This window comes from Rattus norvegicus, chromosome 1 (assembly GCF_021556685.1).
Source record: "Rattus norvegicus strain SHRSP/BbbUtx chromosome 1, alternate assembly SHRSP_T2T, whole genome shotgun sequence".
Classification (NCBI taxonomy): Eukaryota; Metazoa; Chordata; class Mammalia; order Rodentia; family Muridae; genus Rattus; species Rattus norvegicus.
The window spans coordinates 258,258,829-258,277,037 of NC_141534.1; the positions used below are offsets into that span (position 1 = coordinate 258,258,829).

Here is an 18,209-nt window from a genome sequence, read left to right on the forward strand (position 1 = left end):
CAAAACGCATACAGCACTACCCGCTAATCTTCCTTCAAAGCCTACAATTCCCAGAAATCCTCGAGGGAGGTCAGGGTCCTCGTCTTCCTGGGTTCAAAGTGGTTCGTTGCATGGCCTTCTGGGATTCGTAGTCTTGCAGTGTCCTTCGGGAGATGTAGTTCCATTCCCACAATCGGCTGGGCGAGGCGGCGCCGGCGATCAGAGCAGCGCTGGGTGTTCAGGGGCCAAGATGGCGGCGCGCCGGGGACGGAGAGACCGAGTCGCGCCGCCTCCGACTGGGGGCCCGGGTCCTGACCCTGGCGGTGGAGTGCGCGGCGGCGGTTGGGCGAGTCGAAGTCAAGCGCCGCATGGGACCGTGGGCTCCGTGAGCCCGGCGGAGCAGGTGAGAGGGTGACCGGCGGCCCGCGGCTGGCAGCAAAGCGGCGTGTGCCGGGCGGTGACACGTGGACGCCACAGGAAAGGGAGGAAGCACTTGCGTGCCGATGCTGCGGGAGTTGGGTAGGACTGAGAGGACCTAAGTTGTTTGAGGGGGGTATGCCAGCAGGGGCAGGAACCCTGCGGCGATTCCTGGGAACGCCAGAGGGACAGTGTCGGGCGTCAGAAACGTGACCCTAGCTGGGGCGTCAGGAATTCGGGATTGGAGTTGAGGGATAAGACTTCTAAGGATGCCGAAGAAGCTCCACCAGCTTGGCGCCGTAGTTCCTTTTTCGGAGCACGTGGGGTGTTGGGGGGGGACAATTTCCCGGGAGAAGTTGTCTGCCTCCCCCTCCCCCTAGGCGGCGCGGGCGCCCACGTGGGTAGGGCTTGCCGGCGGGGGCGGGGGGAGTGCGGGGCGCGGGTCCACGTGGGGGCGGGGAAGGGATGTCCACGTGGCTCCTGTCCCAGGCTGTCGGGCATCTAGTATCCGCGCTGGAGCCGCACTGCCGGGAACTGGGTGTGTCCCAGCCGCTCCCGCCATCTCTTGCCTGTGCTGGGACCTCTGGTCTGGAGGTAGGTAGGGGCTGCTGGAGGCAACTTTGCTCAGAGCTATAGGAGTTTTTCCTGTCTTGTCTGTGCCTAAACGCCTTTGGTCGGTAGATGGTGGACTTTCCAGATGTTCTCAAAGTCGGCTTCCTAGAAATGTCAGGGTGTGAGGACTTGAGGCTGAAGGGTTGAGGAGAAATGAGTTTGTGGAGGCTTCTGTCTGACCGTTTTGGAGCGAGTTGTGTGTCACAGCGTCTGGTGGCCTGCAGTCCTTCGTATGTGTGATTCAAGGGTCATAGGAGTGTCAACTTACCTGTGACTAGTTTAACTTTCCCCCTCATATTTCTCTAGCATCTTTTTGGGAGGAGATAGTTGAGGCGTGCTCGGGTGAATTCTCGGATACAGCTTTGTGAAATGTGTCTGTGAGGCTTTCTGGAATTTTTTTGATGGAGATAGGAAAGATTGGAGGTGGTTTGAGAACTGTTGAATGTAGCTGAACATTCAGTGGCATGTTTTGTGCTGAAATTGTGTGTGTTCTTCTTAAAATGTCTTTATCCTGCTATTAAGTGCTGGGCTTCTGAAAATGGTCAAACCAGGTTTGCAGTGAAATGAGCAGGAATGAATTGTCTTTTTGACAGTAACCCCGAACGAGGTTTGGCTGCATTCTAGGTCCAGCAAAACAGCCTAGGCGGGGATTGACTTTCAGGGCATGACTTAGGGATCAACCATCCTTTTTCATCCAACTTTTCACATCTTTTGTGTTCAGCACTGTTCACCAACACTATCGGGGAGAGACAGTAGGTGTCCAAGATCCAGCAGTAATAGAAGTTACGTGGTCTGTCAACCCAGTAGTTATCGAGATGCTATATGTTTAAGCACAGATGTGTTGCTAAACCACACAGATGTGATCCCTGCAGTATCCTAAGTTGTACTCAGGATAGATATAAAACAATGGCGTGTGAGACCAAAGGAAAGTGCAAAAAAAAAAAAATTAAATTAAAAAAAAAAAGAAAGTGCAGATTAGTTGGGGTTATGTAGTCGTCAGGAATCTAATTTGAAGAGTCTACAGATGGAAGAGACATTTTAAATTGAGACTCCTAAGGCTGTATAAAAAACCTTTTTATCCGAGGGAATAGGATGCGAAGATCAAAGGCATGGCTTATGGGGAGAACTGAGAGGCCAGCATAGCAGAAGGGTGGGGTGGGAGTGGAGAAGCTGAAGAGGCCAGCAGGAAGAGCAAAACATAAACAATTATAGGTGTTTAAATCCAATGCCAAGAAGGAATTTGTTTGTTTGTTTGTTTCTTTCTCTGTGTAGTCTTGGCTGTCATCTCAAACTCAGAGATCTGCCTGTCTCTGCCTCCTGAGTGCTGGGATCTAAGAAGGCAGTGCTGTGTCTTTTGAAGGGATTTATGATAGTCCTAGGAAATGACATGTTACCCGGTTTTTTGTTGTTGCTCCTGGCTCTGCTAGTTATATAGCATAACTATATATATATATCGTTTAAAGTCTATAGAGACATTAAAAAGAAGTCTCTAGCCTGGGCTTAGAGGTAGGAGAATCAAGAGTTTAAGGATCATCTTTGTCACATAGAAGAGTAAGACCAGCCTGTGCTACCTGAGACTTTGTGTCAAAAAGAAAAAAGTTGGCTTTAACTTCTGGATGAGCAGAGTTGGTGTGAGAGGCCAACCGAGAGGTTTTTGGAGCTGGCAGCGAGTTCACTCGCCAAAGGCTGATCTTGTTCCCCTAGGAACCTGGGGTTTGTACCTTGTACCTGGAGATTGTGAAGTGTGTGGGTGAAGGAAGTCATGTAAAGGGAGGTAGATGTCTCCTCTTGGCCTCTAGCGCCTGCTGGGAGGAGGTAGAGATGAATGGTTTATAGAGCTGGACCAGTCTGGCCTAGTGGCTGGAGGCACTAGTAGAAGGAGGCAGGGCAACTAGAGATGCAGGCTACTTGCTCACCCATGCCTGTTTGCTGAGCCATGCGTTATTCAGCTTCTGCGTGTAATTACAGGATTGTGAAGACCTGGGTGGGAGGGGTTAGTCCCTAAAACCTGCCACCTTCTCACTTTAGCTTTGGGCCTAGATTCCTAAAGTGTCCCTAAACCAGCCGGTTCTTTGCCTGGGCCCTACAGCTCTACCTTTTAAATGGATCGGGTGCCTAGAAGGGTATGGGCACACTTGTTGGAGGAGTCCAAGTGGTCCACCTCCCTTTGGTGCAGGAGGGAGTTGGCCTGTCTGTTTGATCCTGTTCTCAGGCCTTTATACCATGCTTCCAAGGGCAGATATGCTTAGCTGCGGCTCTGGCCTCACCAGTTCCATTTTGGGCCTTGCCCATGCCCTGCCTACAACACTTGACAGGTTTGGGCGGGTCCTGCCTTATGACAAAGCTGAAGACACTGCTTGTTCACAGAAGTGTGTGAGGCGGGGCCTCTCCATCTCTGCAATCAAGCTTTTTCCTTAGCTTCCATTTTGTAAGGGCGGTGAAGAGACTCTTCTCCTATAACTACCAGTGACATATTGTGGCTCACCATTGGGTCTTAGAGGTATAGCTCAGTTGTAGAGTCTTGGAGTTTAGTCTCCAGTTCCGAAGAAGAAAAGGGAGTATGAATATTGGGTGTGAGACATGGTGATGAGTAGTGGGTAATGATGGAGTGTGGGCGCATATAAATCCTCTGTGATGCATAGAAGAATATGAATGAATGAGTACAATCGTATTTGTCCCAATGGAATTGGGAGTCTATTATTTTCCTCTTTTAAAAAGTAATAGTTTTGGACTGGAGAGATGGCTCAGTGATTAAGATGACTGCTCTTCCAGAGGTCCTGAGCTCAATTCCCAGCAACCACATGATAGCTCAGAACCATCTGTAATGGGATCTGATGCCCTCTTCTGGTGTGTCTGAAGTCAGTGACAGTGTACCCATATACATGAAATAAATAAATGAATCTTTTTTTAAAAAAGTAATAGTTTCTTGCATTTTTAATTTGTTTTGTGCATTTGGGATAGTCTCTATAATCTTGACTGGCCTGGAACTTCCCATATTGACCAGGCTGGCCTTGAACTCAGATCTGCTTGTTCCTGTCTCCCAAATGCTGGGATTAAAAGCGTGTGCCACCACTTTTGTTTGTTGGGAGTAAAGGTTTAAGCCATTCCAATGTTTGGTGTACTATAGGGACTGAGGCCCTGTGGCTCTCTGGGCGTGTGCACAGAGCTCAGCTCAAAGGCGTGCGCCACCACTGCCCAGCAGCAGATGGCCTTCTTAACATTTATTTCCCCTCTGTGACAGCCTTTTCTTAAGTAACCAGTCTGATCTCAGACTGGCATATAATCCTTCTGCCTTAGTTTTTCCAGCATTTATGTTACAAGTGTATGCTATGCCTTTAATCCCAGCACTTGGGAGACAGAGGCAGGCAGATCTCTAGAGTTTGATGGCCAAGCCTAGTCTACAGACTGAGTTCCATGACAGCCAGGGATACACAGAGAAACCCTGTCTCCAAAAAAATCCCCAAACCCCAAACCTTTACGATTGCTATTGTCATTGTTTATGTGCACGTGTATGTTTCTATGAGTATGGGTGAACATGCACTCTGGTGTGCACATGGGTTGGTGAGGAAACAGGGCTGTGGTTTGTTCTACATTTCTGGGGTTGGGGACTGAATTTGGGCTGTCTGTCAGCTTCTGAGGTAAGCGCTTCCACCGGCTGAGCCATCTCACTGGTCAGTCTTTTTTTTTTTTTTTTTTTTTTTTTTTTGGTTCTTTTTTTCGGAGCTGGGGACCGAACCCAGGGCCTTGCGCTTCCTAGGCAAGCGCTCTACCACTGAGCTAAATCCCCAGCCCCTCACTGGTCAGTCTTTATCTTCCTGATGTTTTGCTCCCGGGTTTTAATAACAGCTCCAACTATTTGCGGCTAGAGTCTAAACTCTTTCCTGCCCAGAACATTGCCGTCCTAGTTGGTGCTCTTGCTTGTGGCTTGCACATCTTTATAAGCTGGTCCAGACCTTTGACCACGGCAGCAATGCTGTTGTTTTAAGCTCATTGACTGAGGCTGGATACCTGTTTTGTTTTGTTTTTTGGTGCTGAGGACCGAACCCAGGACCTTGCGCTTGCTAGGCAAGTGCTCTACCACTGAGCCAAATCCCCAACCCCTGGATACCTGTTTTTAATGGAGTTATCAATTAGCTGCCCTCCAGAAGACTTGGGTCTTTCTGATTCACCTTCTTCCTCTTCTGCCTTAGGTCCATGAGGAAGGAGATGACTCTAGCTTTGTCAGTCTTTCTCGACTGGGCCCATCTCTAAGGGAGAAAGACCTGGAAATGGAGGAACTGATACTGCAGGATGAGACACTACTAGAGACCATGCAGAACTACATGGACGCCTCCCTTATATCCCTCATTGAGGATTTTGGAGAGGTAAGCTGGGACAGGGCTTGGAGTTCTTTAGAGAGGATCTTTGCCTGGGATTTTGTCTTGAATCTTTGGAGTTGTTTCAGCAATGGCTTTGTTTTCTCATATCCTTGGCCTCAGATGTCCAACCTAAGTCCTTGAAAGATTTATTTTTTTAATGTTTATTATTATTTTTTAAATGGAGTTAGACTGCAGACTGTCAAATACAGTCTATGAAGGATGCCTTCAGCTTGGACTGTGGTCCAGAGCTTATTCTCCTTTCAGGGTCTTTGACCTACATGTCTAGGAGGTTCATAGACATTGCTTTCAAGCCTAATTCCAGTCTAGCCCAGGATGGTTTCCTGAGTTTCTTATGCCTCACGAATGTACAAGAATGTGAAACCCAAGCTTAAGACCCACTCTAACCCGTCTCAGTTAGCACTACAGAGTTGGGTGAACAGTAAAAGATTGGAACCATGCTTCCTGCTACTCAGATCCTTCTTGCTGGCAAACTAAGTGAGTCTGGGAGATTAGTTCTCTTGGCACTTAGTTCTTTTTGTGGCCTAGTAGGTTATTAGAGATCTGTGGGTCCTCTTGTCTTCCTGGAGCAGAGCAGGCTATCTTTGGAGGACCAGAATGAGATGTCGCTGCTCACAGCTCTGACGGAGATCTTGGACAATGCAGATTCTGAGAACCTGTCCCCGTTTGATACCATTCCTGATTCAGAGCTGCTCGTGTCTCCTCGGGAGAGCTCCTCTGTGAGTATATGGGATCAGGGAGGGACACAGCTAGCCCAAAGGTTCCAACCCCACCTGTGAGCCTGTTCACACAGTTCTGTGCAAACTGGATTGGGGTCTTCCTTCCTCTTAGCTGCACAAGCTGCTCAATCTCTCTCGGACACCTCCAGAACGTGACCGCATCCCCGCAATGGACCCTTTGGGGCCCAGCGCAGGAAGTAGTCGGGTGAGTGGGGTAAGTGACCTGGAACCCTCCTGAAGCACAGATGGGGAGGACATCTGGAAAGCACGTGCTGAAGAACGCTTCCTGAGTCTGTTCTTCTCCTGTAGGTTGAGATGTCCCTTGCAGATTCTCCGTGGGACTTCTCTCCACCTCCTTTCTTGGAAACTTCTTCCCCTAAGCTGCCTAGCTGGAGATCCTCAAGACCAAGACCTCGATGGAGTCAGTCTCCTCCTCCCCAGCAGCGCAGTGATGGAGAGGAGGAGGAAGAGGTTGCCGGCTTCAGTGGTCAGATGCTTGATGGCGAACTTGACAACTCGGTGAATACCTTGGATTTCCCCATGCACCTGGCATGCCCTGAGGAAGAAGACAAGTCAGGGGCAGCAAATGTGGCAGTGTCAGCACCTGGTGACGAGAGCATCTCCTCCTTGAGTGAGCTGGTACGGGCCATGCACCCCTACTGCTTACCCAACCTCACCCAGTTGGCATCACTTGACGCTGAGCTTCAGGAGCAGGCTGATGATCTGACACTGCCTGAGGGTTGTGTGGTGCTGGAGATTGTGGGCCAGGCAGCCACAGCTGGTGATGACCTGGAGATCCCAGTGGTCGTGCGGCAGATTCCTTCAGGATCCCAGTCTGTGCTCCTAGATGGGTCTGTAGGGACTGATCCTGCCTTGCAGCTACTCATGCCCGCCATGGAGCCTGGAACAGAAGATGGTGTGCCTAAAGTCGCTCCTTGCCCTGATCAAGAATTACCACTGAGCTCTGCCTGCTTATTGGAGCCCAGGGACATCATGGAGTCATTGGCCCCCAAGGAGCCTCGGAACCTACCTGCCAATGCAAGTGAGGGTTCTCAGAGAGTTCCTAGAAAGGGTAGGAAGAAGAAGAAGAAGGAGCAGCCAACAGCCTGTTTGGAAGGCTGTACCAGGAGGCTGAGGTCATCTTCTCGTGGACAGTCTACTGTGGCTACAGAGGTGAACTCTCAGGCAGGCAACTTACAGAAACAGCCTCAGGAAGAGCTTCAGAGAGAGACTGCGGCCCCTCAGAGCAGAGGGAAGCCACGGGCTTGGGCTCGGGCCTGGGCAGCTGCCTTGGAGAAAACTGGGTCTGAAGACCCAGAGGACCAGAATGCAGGACAGGATAGTCCTGCTGAGGAAGATGTTCTAGAACTCCGTCCTAAGCTGGTGGAGACTAGCCAAGCCGACCCCACACTCTCACTAAACGACTCTGCTCGAGCTGACTCCATCCCAGTTAACTCTGTTGAAGGTGACTCCACTGCAGTGGACACTGCTGTACCTGTTGACCAGGCTTCATCTTGTACAGAGCTGGTTGGTTCTCTCTCAGGAGGCCCAATTCTGAGTAGCCCAGTCCTAGATGACAGGACAGGAGTTGAACCTGCAGTGGCTATTCCCACTTCAAATCACTTGTCTCCAGCTGATGCTATCCTAGCTAACCCAGGGACAGCTGACCCTGCTCCAAATGGCCTGGCTCCAGGAGATCCTGTGCTAGTTAAGTGCAGACCAACTGATCCTAGACGTGCAGCTGCTGCTGCCACTGCTGCTCAGGGGCCTCGTCCTTCCCTAGAGCCCTCAGACCATCCTAAGGTCATCACCCCTGAAGTCAAGGATGCTGGAGGTCCTCTGAAGGTGGAAGGTAGTACCAGTGCTACAACCCAGGAAGCCAGACCTCGGCCCCTCAGCCTATCTGAGTACCGTCAACGACGGCGGCAACGGCAAATAGAAGCAGAAGACAGGAATTCTCAGCCCCCAGCTGGAAAGTGGCCAAGTCTCCCAGAGACGCCCAAAGGGCTGGCAGATATCCCTTGTCTTGTTCCATCAGCCCCAACCAAGAAGACAGCCCCACAGAGAAGCCCTATAGCTGTACCAGAGACTTGTTCTGTATCTGTGGGTTCTAACCCTGTTTCCCCTACTCCTGAGCCATCTGCAAGCAAACTTATGGTTTCAACTCACTCTGAACAGGTGTCATCTCATGAGATGCCACTTCCAGTTAGACTTCCCCCTCCTACATTGCAGTCTATGGCTCCTGCTGGGCCCACCCCTTCTACAGTGCCCACGCCATTGCCTTTCCCTCCGAGCTTACCTCCTCTGCTTCCTCTTCCTGCAAGTGGTCCTGGTGTCCCCAGCCTGCCCCCACCTCCTTTGCAACCTCCTGGACTTCCAGTATCAATGAGACAAATGCCACCTGACCCCTATACTCAGTATGCCCCTGTGCCGCCCTGGCCTTGTTACCCCTCTGTATCTCCTTCTGGCTATTCTTGTCTGCCCCCACCACCAGCGATGCCCATAGTGTCGGGTACCCCTGGTACCTATGCTGTACCCCCAACTTGCAATGTGCCTTGGGTACCCCCTCCTGCACCAGTCTCACCTTATAGCTCCAGCTCTGCCTATGGGTCCCTTGGGTGGGGCCCAGGGTTGCAACAGCCTCCCTTTTGGTCTACTGTTTCTCCACCTCCATTGTCTTCAGCCTCTACTGGTAGAGCTGTTCCCCCACCCAGTGTGGAACCCAGTAACAGTTCAGCTGGTCCTCCGGAAGATACACTTCCTGTGCCAGTGACCCCTTCCCTGAGCTCTCGGCCAGCCAGCCCCATAGCTCCACCAGCAGAACCTACGAAGCTGGAGGCTCAGCCAGTGCCTGTCTCTCCCCAACCGAAACACAAAGTGTCCCCTGTGGTACAGAGTCCCCAGATCAAGGTTCTACCAACTCTGTCTGCTGAGGGCGTGGCTATTGGGGAATCTGAATCAGAGAGGCTAAAGCCGGAGACCCAGGAGAACAGACCAAGGGAGAAGCCTATCTCTACGGCTACGAAGGCTGTTCTGTTACCAAAGCAGAGCACTGTCGCAAAACTGCCTGCCGTCCATCCAGCCCGGCTAAGGAGGCTGTCCTTCCTGCCCACCCCACGTGCTCAGGGTTCTGAGGATGTGGTGCAGGCATTCATCAGTGAGATTGGTGAGTGACATTGTGCAGGGGCTGGCTGGAAGTGTCATCCATGGGACGGGAGGGAGGAGGGACTTCCATGAGGCTGCCCTTTGTTGGGTTTCTTTGAGAGTGTTCTTGAGATGTAGCTCTAGTTTTACTTGAGTTATTGCTGTGTACTCCTTCCTCGGTTCACTCACTTTGGTGCACAGGGAGGCATGTAAAGGGAAAAGCAAGGAGGTTCTTGGGGCCTGTAGACTCAGTTGGTGAAGGCTAGATTTTAATCCTGTGTTGTTCTTTCACAGGGATTGAAGCATCAGACCTGTCCAGTCTGTTGGAGCAGTTTGAGAAATCAGAAGGTGAGGAAACCTAGGTAGATTTGTTCCAACTCTTATTTTTGTCTATGCTTCCTTTGGGTCTAGCCTTATAGTAGCTTGAACTGGGGTAGAGGGTAGAGGACAGTGTTGACCATCAGAAGTGCCACTTACTTGGCACAGGGAGACAGCATTTCATCTGGGAGAGTAGTCTAAGCTAGGGACATGTGACATAGTCTTAGTAATTTAAAGAGAGGACGCAGGGAGGGTAGGATCGAATGGGGACTTTTTCTGTAGGGAGCTTTGAGAGGTGGGATTTCATGTGATTTTTGTAGCATATAAGACAGAAAAAAGAGGTATTGGATACTTCCTATGAGATGCATTTGGAGGGCTCAGTGGTTAAGAGCACTGGCTGCTCTTCTAGAGGTCCTGAGTTCAAATCCCAGCACCCTCATGGTTGTTTACAACCATCTAGAGTGATTTCTGATGCCCTCTTCTGGCCTGCAGGAGGACATGCAGATAGAGCACTCAGACATAAAATGTCTTTCTTTCTTTTCTTTCTTTTTTTTCTTTTTTTTTAATGATGCATTTGGAGCCAAGCATTGAGGCACATGTTTTTAATCCCAGCTCTCAGAAGGCAGAAGTAAGTCAATCTCTGAGTTGCAGGCCAGCCTGGTCTGCAGAGTGAGTTCCAGGACAGAGCAAGTTTCAGAACAGAGAAACCCTGTCTGGGGGAGAGGGATCCATTAGAAAACAGTGAGGAGCTGGACTTTCGTAAGACAAAGCATGTGCTAGGTGCCATGAAGATTACTGTATTATCTTCTGGAGGAACTTACTGTATCAGGGAGAAGCCATGCTTAGCCTGTGCCATGGTCTTAGACAAGTCTAAGGTCAAGTATGGTATGTACATTTATTCCCATCACCAGGAAACAGATCTTTGAGTTCAAGGCCATCTTGGTTTTATATGGTGAGTTCCAATCCTGCTGGACTACATACTAAGACCCTATTTCAATTTATGGCTAGGAAATAACTAATTTGGTCCATCAATTTGAACTCTCACATTCAGTTGGGAATGGGTATTTCTGAGCAGAAAAGAAATAATTAAATCTCATTGATTAGATAGCATTGGAAGAGACTGAATCTGAGCTCACTGGGGTTATCTAGGCCAAACTTCTTACTTCTCTGGATATCAGAATGCACTTCTATGCCGCTTCGGTTTGGAACATCTGGTTGGGCTTTTTTTTTTTTTTTTTTTTTTTTCTCGGAGCTGGGGACCGAACCCAGGGCCTTGCGCATGCTAGGCAAGCGCTCTACCACTGAGCTAAATCCCCAACCCCCTGGTTGGGCTTTTAACTAGTATGATTTCTTTGCAGCCAAAAAGGAGTGTCCTCTCCCGGCTCCTGCTGACAGCGTGGCTGTAGGAAACTCAGGGTAAGTATGGAGAGATGAGTGAGCGAGTTACCCTACAGCTGTTGGTCAGCAGCCAGCCCGCACTCCAAGACTGCCCACCGGACACCTTTGTGGCAGGGATGTTCATCCGCTCTAGTGTCTTCCCCTATTTTTTGTCCCCTTCTCTATTGCCACCAGACACTGTCAGGGGTAATGAATTGGGGAGGGTATGTACTATCAGGAATTCCAAGTGCCTTGGAGGTGCCCTCTAATTTTTGCAAGTTATCGGGGACTTTTTCTCCTCTGCTTTCAGACTTCGGGCTTGTGCAGTGCTGATGATGGGATCATGTAAAGTAGGGGAAATAGCAGGGGCTCCCCTAACTCCTTGGAGGACACAGGCACCTGAACCCTTTTACTTTGCAGTATTCTAACGAGAGGCCTTATTTTTCACATTTTTAATCTGCTGAGCATGTCCTTCATACTGGTTTCAGTTGAACTTGGTAGCAAGTTTCCTTACCAAAGGAGGGGGTGGGGGCTGTGTTCAGGATCATTTCTCTGAAGGTTCTACCCAGTCAGCCAGCCTGAATCGAGTGAGCCCCATCTACGTAGACATTGGTCACTAAGACCCTTCAGTGCTAGAAGACTGGGGCCACATTGGGCATCCTTTCTTTTCTACATACACCTTTCATTGCTTTTTGAGGAAAGCAGATGTACAAGATATTGAGGCAATGAACCAGGCTTTCCCTTTTCCCCTGCCAGCAGCATTGACACTCCCCAGGAGAAGAAACCCCTAGACCGGTTACACGCCCCAGAACTGGCCAACGTGGCAGGTGGGTTCAGGTTGGACTCCGGCTCTTAGACTGTGCAGCACATGTGCAGTATCTGCTGTGCGTCAAGTGTGTGTTGGCGTTGGGTGCAGACATCTGATGTCCATTGTTGTGCTCATGGGCAAGGGGGCAGATGTATTCAGTTGGAAGTGAGGGCAATAAGGGGAGGGTTGTATAGACTGTTGTCCTAAGCTGAAAACAATCACTGCTGTCAGTCAAGTGTTGGTAGCTTTTAGGGGATAAACTCAGTCTGAAGTACAGAAGCAACTAGTTTGCTATTTGCAGCTAGTGGTTTGGTTTGACCCAGAGAGTAAGTAGAAGCTGATCTAGGGAAATGGACAGAGAACAAACAAGAGTTAAGGCTGGAGGTCAAATTATGGGAACTTTGAATGCCATATTAAGCTGCTTAAACTTCATCCTGTGTGTGCATTGGAGAAACAATTGAAAATGCATTCTCACATTGATTATTGTGGATGGTGTGTCTAGCAGGAATCTAGAAAACAGAAAAGCCAGACGGGACGGGACGTAGGTAAGTTTAGGGTATGAGTCTAGGTAAGATGCAACCTAGACATTAGGTAAGGCTGGTGGAGGAGTGCGTTTAAGCATGAAAACGATTCGGTGAATTAGGTAGAACCTGGTCACTAGGAGGTTTAGGTAGTTGAATGGCTGACCTCAGTCAGGTATGGATCTCATTTATAAAAGCAGTGAGAGAACTCGAACTGTTGTTGATGTTAGTGCACTCTGAGCAGTGGGGTCTTAAGCCTAGAAACAGAGTTTGAACTATTAAACTGGATCTCACCCTGCTATCTCCATCCTCCCTCCCCCCACAGGGCTCACCCCGCCAGCTACCCCTCCCCACCAGTTATGGAAACCCCTGGCTGCTGTCTCACTGTTGGCCAAAGCCAAATCTCCTAAATCTACTGCCCAAGAGGGAACCCTGAAGCCTGAAGGAATTACAGAGGCCAAACCTCCAGCTGCAGCCTGCCTCCAAGAAGGGGTCCGTGGCCCTAGTCCAGTCCATGTGGGCTCTGGGGACCATGACTATTGTGTCCGAAGCAGGACACCCCCAAAAAAGATGCCTGCCCTAGTCATTTCAGAGATGGGCTCTCGATGGAATGTCAAGCGCCATCAGGACATCACTATCAAACCTGTCTTGTCATTGGGCTCAGCTGCCCCCCCACTCCCATGCACAACCACTTCCCAGGAACCGCTTGATCACAGGACTAGCAGTGAGCAGGCAGATCCGTCAGCGCCTTGTTTTGCCCCATCCACCTTGCTGTCTCCTGAGGCCTCACCCTGCCGGAATGAAATGAACACTAGGACTCCCTCTGAGCCCCCAGACAAGCAGCGGTCAATGCGCTGTTACCGAAAAGCCTGCAGATCAGCCAGCCCCCCAAGTCGGGGCTGGCAAGGCCGCCGTGGCCGTAGCAGCCGTTCTGTCAGCTCTGGGTCCAGCCGGACCAGTGAAGCATCCTCATCCTCATCGGTGTCTTCCTCATCCCGGTCCCGGTCCAGGTCCCTCTCCCCCCCAAACAAGAGGTGGCGAAGGTGAGCTTTGATGGCCTGTTAGAGTCTGCCCTTTGGGAAGTCCTGCACTCTTGTGGTTTCCTTTGAACTTTCAGACACTAGGGCTTTATTCCTTTTCGTGGATTGTTGGAGTCTAGGATACTCCTCAAGTTTCCGTTTACTTGAGATGTGGCTTGGGCAGATAGCGTTTGGTCTGATTGGGGTTATTTCATACTATTATAATAGGTGCTTATGGTGGTATTTGGTCTTTTCTTGTTAACACAGGGTAGTGGGTCAATCTTACACGTTGGTGAGATGGCTCAGTAGATAAAGATGCATGCTGCTAGGCTCAGTGACTTGAGTGTGACACCTGGAACTGTATGGTGGAATGAAGCAAACAGTTCTCAAAAGTTAACCTCTGGACCTCTGTATGCTTGCTTTGCATACACTGTTAAATTGTGTGCAATTGTATGTAATTGTTAAAAGAAGGGAGATCCGTGTGGAGTGGTGCTGCAGTTGGTGTACATCAGTCAGTAGAGTGCCTGCCTCAAAAACATGAAGCCATTGATTTGATTCCCAGCATTTCGGAAATTAGACATTTACATGCCTACAATCCTAGCGCTGAGGAGGTGGAGACAGAAGGGTGACAGGTTAAGTTATCCTTGACTACATAAAGAGTTTGGGGCAGTCTCGGGTATATGAGACACTGTCTCCAAAAAAAGAAAAAAACAAACCAAAAACAGTGCTGTAGCACTTATGACCTGTCTTAAGAGATGGCTGTGAACAGTGGTTCTGACATGGTAACCTCCCTCCCTCTCACCTTAGTTAAGGAATTCCTTTGAGATATAGCAGAGGAACACTTAGAATTCAGGCTATCATACCTCGCCCCAGAACTGCAGAGTAGCTGTCAAAACTAGTGTTAGGGGCTGGAGAGATGGCTCAGGGGTTAAGAGCACTGACTGCTCTTCTAGAGGTCATGAGTTCAATTCCCAGCAACCACATGGTGGCTCACAACCATCTGTAATGCCCTCTTCTGATGCCTCTGAAGAAAGTTACAGGGTACTCACATACATGAAATAAATAAATCTTAATAAATTAAAAAAAAGATTAAAAAAAAAAACCTAGGGTTAGCTAGTCCTCCATCTCCCCAGTCTTCCCTGAACGTCCTTCCTCTTTCTCATTTCAATGGCACAGTGGAAAACATGCAGTCATCAAAGCTCGGTATTAATAGAGGTGTATCAAGGATGCAGAAGGCCATGGCATAGTCCTCAGCACCAAGAGAAGAACTCTGCATACTAGGGATGGCAGCACAATCCCAGTGCTGGCAAAGACAGGGATAAGAGAATCACAAGTTGAAGGCCGGCTTGGGCTATGTAGTAAGGCCCCCATCTCAGGGAAAAGGGTAGTAAAAATATGTAAAACTGTAAAAATGCTTGATGTATCTAAAATTTTATGAAGGCTCTCCCACTCGTTACCTGCAAATAAACTCTTCTGAAACTTCCGCTTCCCTTTCTCTATGGTCCTGAACATCCTGACAGGGAGGGAGTCTGACCTGGCTGAGGTGGTGGACCTATCTGTCCCACTACCATCATTCCTGTGCCCTTTATTACAGGTCCAGCTGTAGTTCCTCTGGACGGTCCAGAAGATGTTCCTCCTCTTCCTCTTCTTCCTCCTCCTCATCTTCATCATCCAGTTCCAGAAGCCGGTCTCCCTCTGTGTCCCCTTGCAGGAGAAGTGACCGGAGGCGGCGGTGAGCATGAACATGTGTTTGAGGGCAGTGCATCTCAGGATGAGTTCTGAGTCTTGACTTGTGTCTGGGGCTGATGGTACCTCTCTTGTCAGGTACAGCTCTTACCGTTCAAATGACCATTACCAAAGGCAGAGAGTACTGCAGAAGGAGCGTGCAATAGTGAGTAGGGCAGCAGGGCAGGTCATGGGAGGAGGGGCTTACCCTGTGCCATGAGCTCAGAGCCATCAACAGCTGCAGCTCTGGCTCAAGAGTGTCACTTGTCCTTTATCCAATATAGGAAGAGAGAAGGGTGGTCTTCATTGGGAAAATACCTGGCCGCATGACTCGGTCGGAGCTGAAGCAGAGGTTCTCTGTTTTTGGAGAGATTGAGGAGTGTACCATTCATTTTCGTGTCCAAGGGTAAGTCCTTTTTTTAATTTTTTTCGGAGCTGGGAACCAAACCCAGGGCCTTGGCACTTGCTAGGCAAGTGCTCTACCACTGAGCTAAATCCCCAACCCCTCCAAGGGTAAGTCTTAAAGTTAGGGTGTTTATTCCATTAAATTTTTTTTTTTTTTTTGGTTCTTTTTTTTGGAGTTGGGGACCGAACCCAGGGCCTTGCGCTTCCTAGGCAAGCGCTGTGCCACTGAGCCAAATCCCCAACCCCTATTCCATTAAATTTTTACAGTTTGATGTTTCTCTGTCATTCCTGTCTTTGATTGGGCTGGGCTGGGTGGGGTTCCCTTTAGTTTTATAATCAGAGGATTGACCATTGGGGAAATGAGGAAAAACACCTCTGTACCTTGGGTCTTCTCCATGACCTGTGCCCAAATGGCTCACCCTTTCCACTAGTGACAACTATGGTTTCGTCACTTACCGGTATGCTGAAGAGGCATTTGCAGCCATTGAGAGTGGCCACAAGTTGCGGCAGGCAGACGAGCAGCCCTTTGATCTCTGCTTTGGGGGCCGAAGGCAGTTCTGCAAGAGGAGTTACTCTGATCTTGGTGAGTGATGGAAAAGAGCTTGACAACAGTTGATAGAAAAGCTAGATTTGGCTTTGACATTCAGAGAACCAAAATGGCGGGTGAGTGGGAAGGGGCCCTCCCACATTGTTCACAAGTAAGACAGTTTGACTGCATCAGCTTCTTGGATGGGCCTTGGCTCCCGTTTGAGAAGTGTGGTGAGAGACCCTAATGTTTGTCCCTCTCTGCTTCTGTAGACTCCAATCGGGAAGACTTTGATCCTGCTCCTGTCAAGAGCAAATTCGATTCTCTTGACTTTGATACTTTGTTGAAACAGGCCCAGAAGAACCTAAGGAGGTAACCCTGGGCTTTCCTCCCCCATCCATTTTCTCTGGAGGTGTCCAACCTCTCAACCCCCTCCCCTACTCTAGGGGAGAGAGCTGCTAGTGTGGAAAGACTTTTATAAGGAAATGAAAAAAAGTTAAATAAAAATATGTTAAATCGGGATTTTTAAGTGGTATTTGGTTTTTAATAACAGGTATTGAACAAATTAACTTGGCTTTATATGTAAGGTGGGTCTGAGGGGAACATCTAATAAACATGAAGTAGAGGGAACTCCAGAGTGTCCTTTCTGTGTCCTGATGTCTGGTTTATTTGGTATTTCTATGAACACAAGGCCTTCACTGAGATCCTAGGACTAACCGACCCCTCTTCTAGTTAGGTATAAGGCCACATTGACTTAGTTAATTTGGCTTCCTACATCTGTCACATGTAAAGACCTCTCAGATTTGAAAGACATGTAAATTTACATTTTATTTTGTCAGTCTCCTGTATCCTAGTCTGTCCTAGTTTACTGTGTAGCTAAAGATGACCTTGAGCCTCTGCTCTCCTCTACCTCCCAAGTGCTAGGATTTCGAACACACGTTATTACATCTGGTTTATATGGTGCTGGGCATTGAACCCAGAGTTTTTTGTATGTTAGGCAAGCACTCTACCAGCCCTATCCCCCCAGCCTGTTGGGGTGTGTGTGTGTGTGTGTGTGTGTGTGAGAGAGAGTGTGTGAGTGTGAGAGAGAGGAGAGAGAGAGAGAGAGAGAGGGAGAGAGAGAGAGAATGTATGTACAGAGGCAGTAGGACAGTCTCTTAGTCCCACCATCAGGAGTGCTGACCTCTTCGTAGTCCTGAAGCTCACTAAACTGGCTTGGCCCTTGAGCCCAGCCAGCATTAGGATTGTGTAGCAACCACCACACCTGGCAGGCAGTTTGTCTTTGCCTTTAGGTCCTTATCATCACTCTGGGTTTTAGGCACTAAACCACCCCCTTTTTATTTTTGTAGTACTGGGTGCAGTTTGAATCCAGGGCCTCATACATAGGGAAGTAAGAGCTGTATTATTGAGCTAACATCCCCATCTTTTGGGGGGTGGGGGGGCGGATATTGTGTTCACACACACAGACACACAGAGAAATGCCGTGTTGGAGGTGTGAGCCCATGTATGGGTGCCAGGATCGGTGTCCGTTATTTTGCTTCCCATCTTAGTGTTACGCGTCTGAGGCAAGAATTCCTGGCTGTCCTGGAACTGACTTTGTAGATCAGGCTGGCCTCAAACTCAGGATCCTTCTGCCTCTGCCACCTGGGTGCTAGGATTAAAGGTGTGTGCCACCACACCTCAGCTGTGTTCTACAACCTCCATATCTAGGCCAGAGTAGCCTTGAACTTCTGCTGAGATAGCATAACCAAACCCATTTTAAGATTTTGTTTTGAGACTATCGCAAACATAAGTGTGTGTGTGTGTTGTGAGTCATGTATGTGTGCCTGTGGGAGCTACAGAAGCCAGAAGAGGGTGTTGAGTTTCCGGAGTCTCTAGAAAAGTCGTAAATGCTTGTGATAACTGAGCAGTCTCTTAGGCCCCCTCCCTTCATTTTCCAAAGATCTCTCTGCAATCTAGCCAGTGAGCTCCAGGGTCAATCGTGTCCTGCCAGCCCTGGGGCTACTGGTGGGAGGGAGCCACTGCACCCTGCTTGTACAGCCTTGTCATGTATCTGAACACTCAGGTATTTATGGGTTAACATTTACACCAATCCCTTTCTGGGTTCTGTAGAGTTGTTCAGACTGGACTGAAACCCCAGTTCTCCTGCCTACTCTCTTACAGTGACAGCCTGTGCATGGAGATATTTTAGAATACAGACACTTGTGGGATGGAGAAGATACAGTTTTGGGGTTGGGTTTTTTTTTTTTTTTTTTTTTTTTGT

The 18,209-nt window shown here is 49.2% G+C and overlaps 1 protein-coding gene across 39 annotated transcripts; it reads left to right on the top strand.

Annotated features, from left to right (window-relative positions):
* Positions 1 to 200: 200 nt before the first annotated feature.
* Pprc1 (PPARG related coactivator 1) lies at positions 201 to 16,468 on the top strand. Of its 39 annotated transcripts, none has more exon segments than NM_001437549.1 (14): positions 201 to 382; positions 5,199 to 5,372; positions 5,954 to 6,103; positions 6,216 to 6,317; positions 6,413 to 9,269; positions 9,542 to 9,595; positions 10,924 to 10,981; positions 11,699 to 11,769; positions 12,597 to 13,314; positions 14,885 to 15,022; positions 15,115 to 15,181; positions 15,300 to 15,421; positions 15,852 to 16,003; positions 16,219 to 16,468. In NM_001437549.1, coding segments are annotated over 14 exon segments (4,920 nt in total). In that variant the 5' UTR covers positions 201 to 229; the 3' UTR covers positions 16,323 to 16,468.
* Positions 16,469 to 18,209: the final 1,741 nt, after the last annotated feature.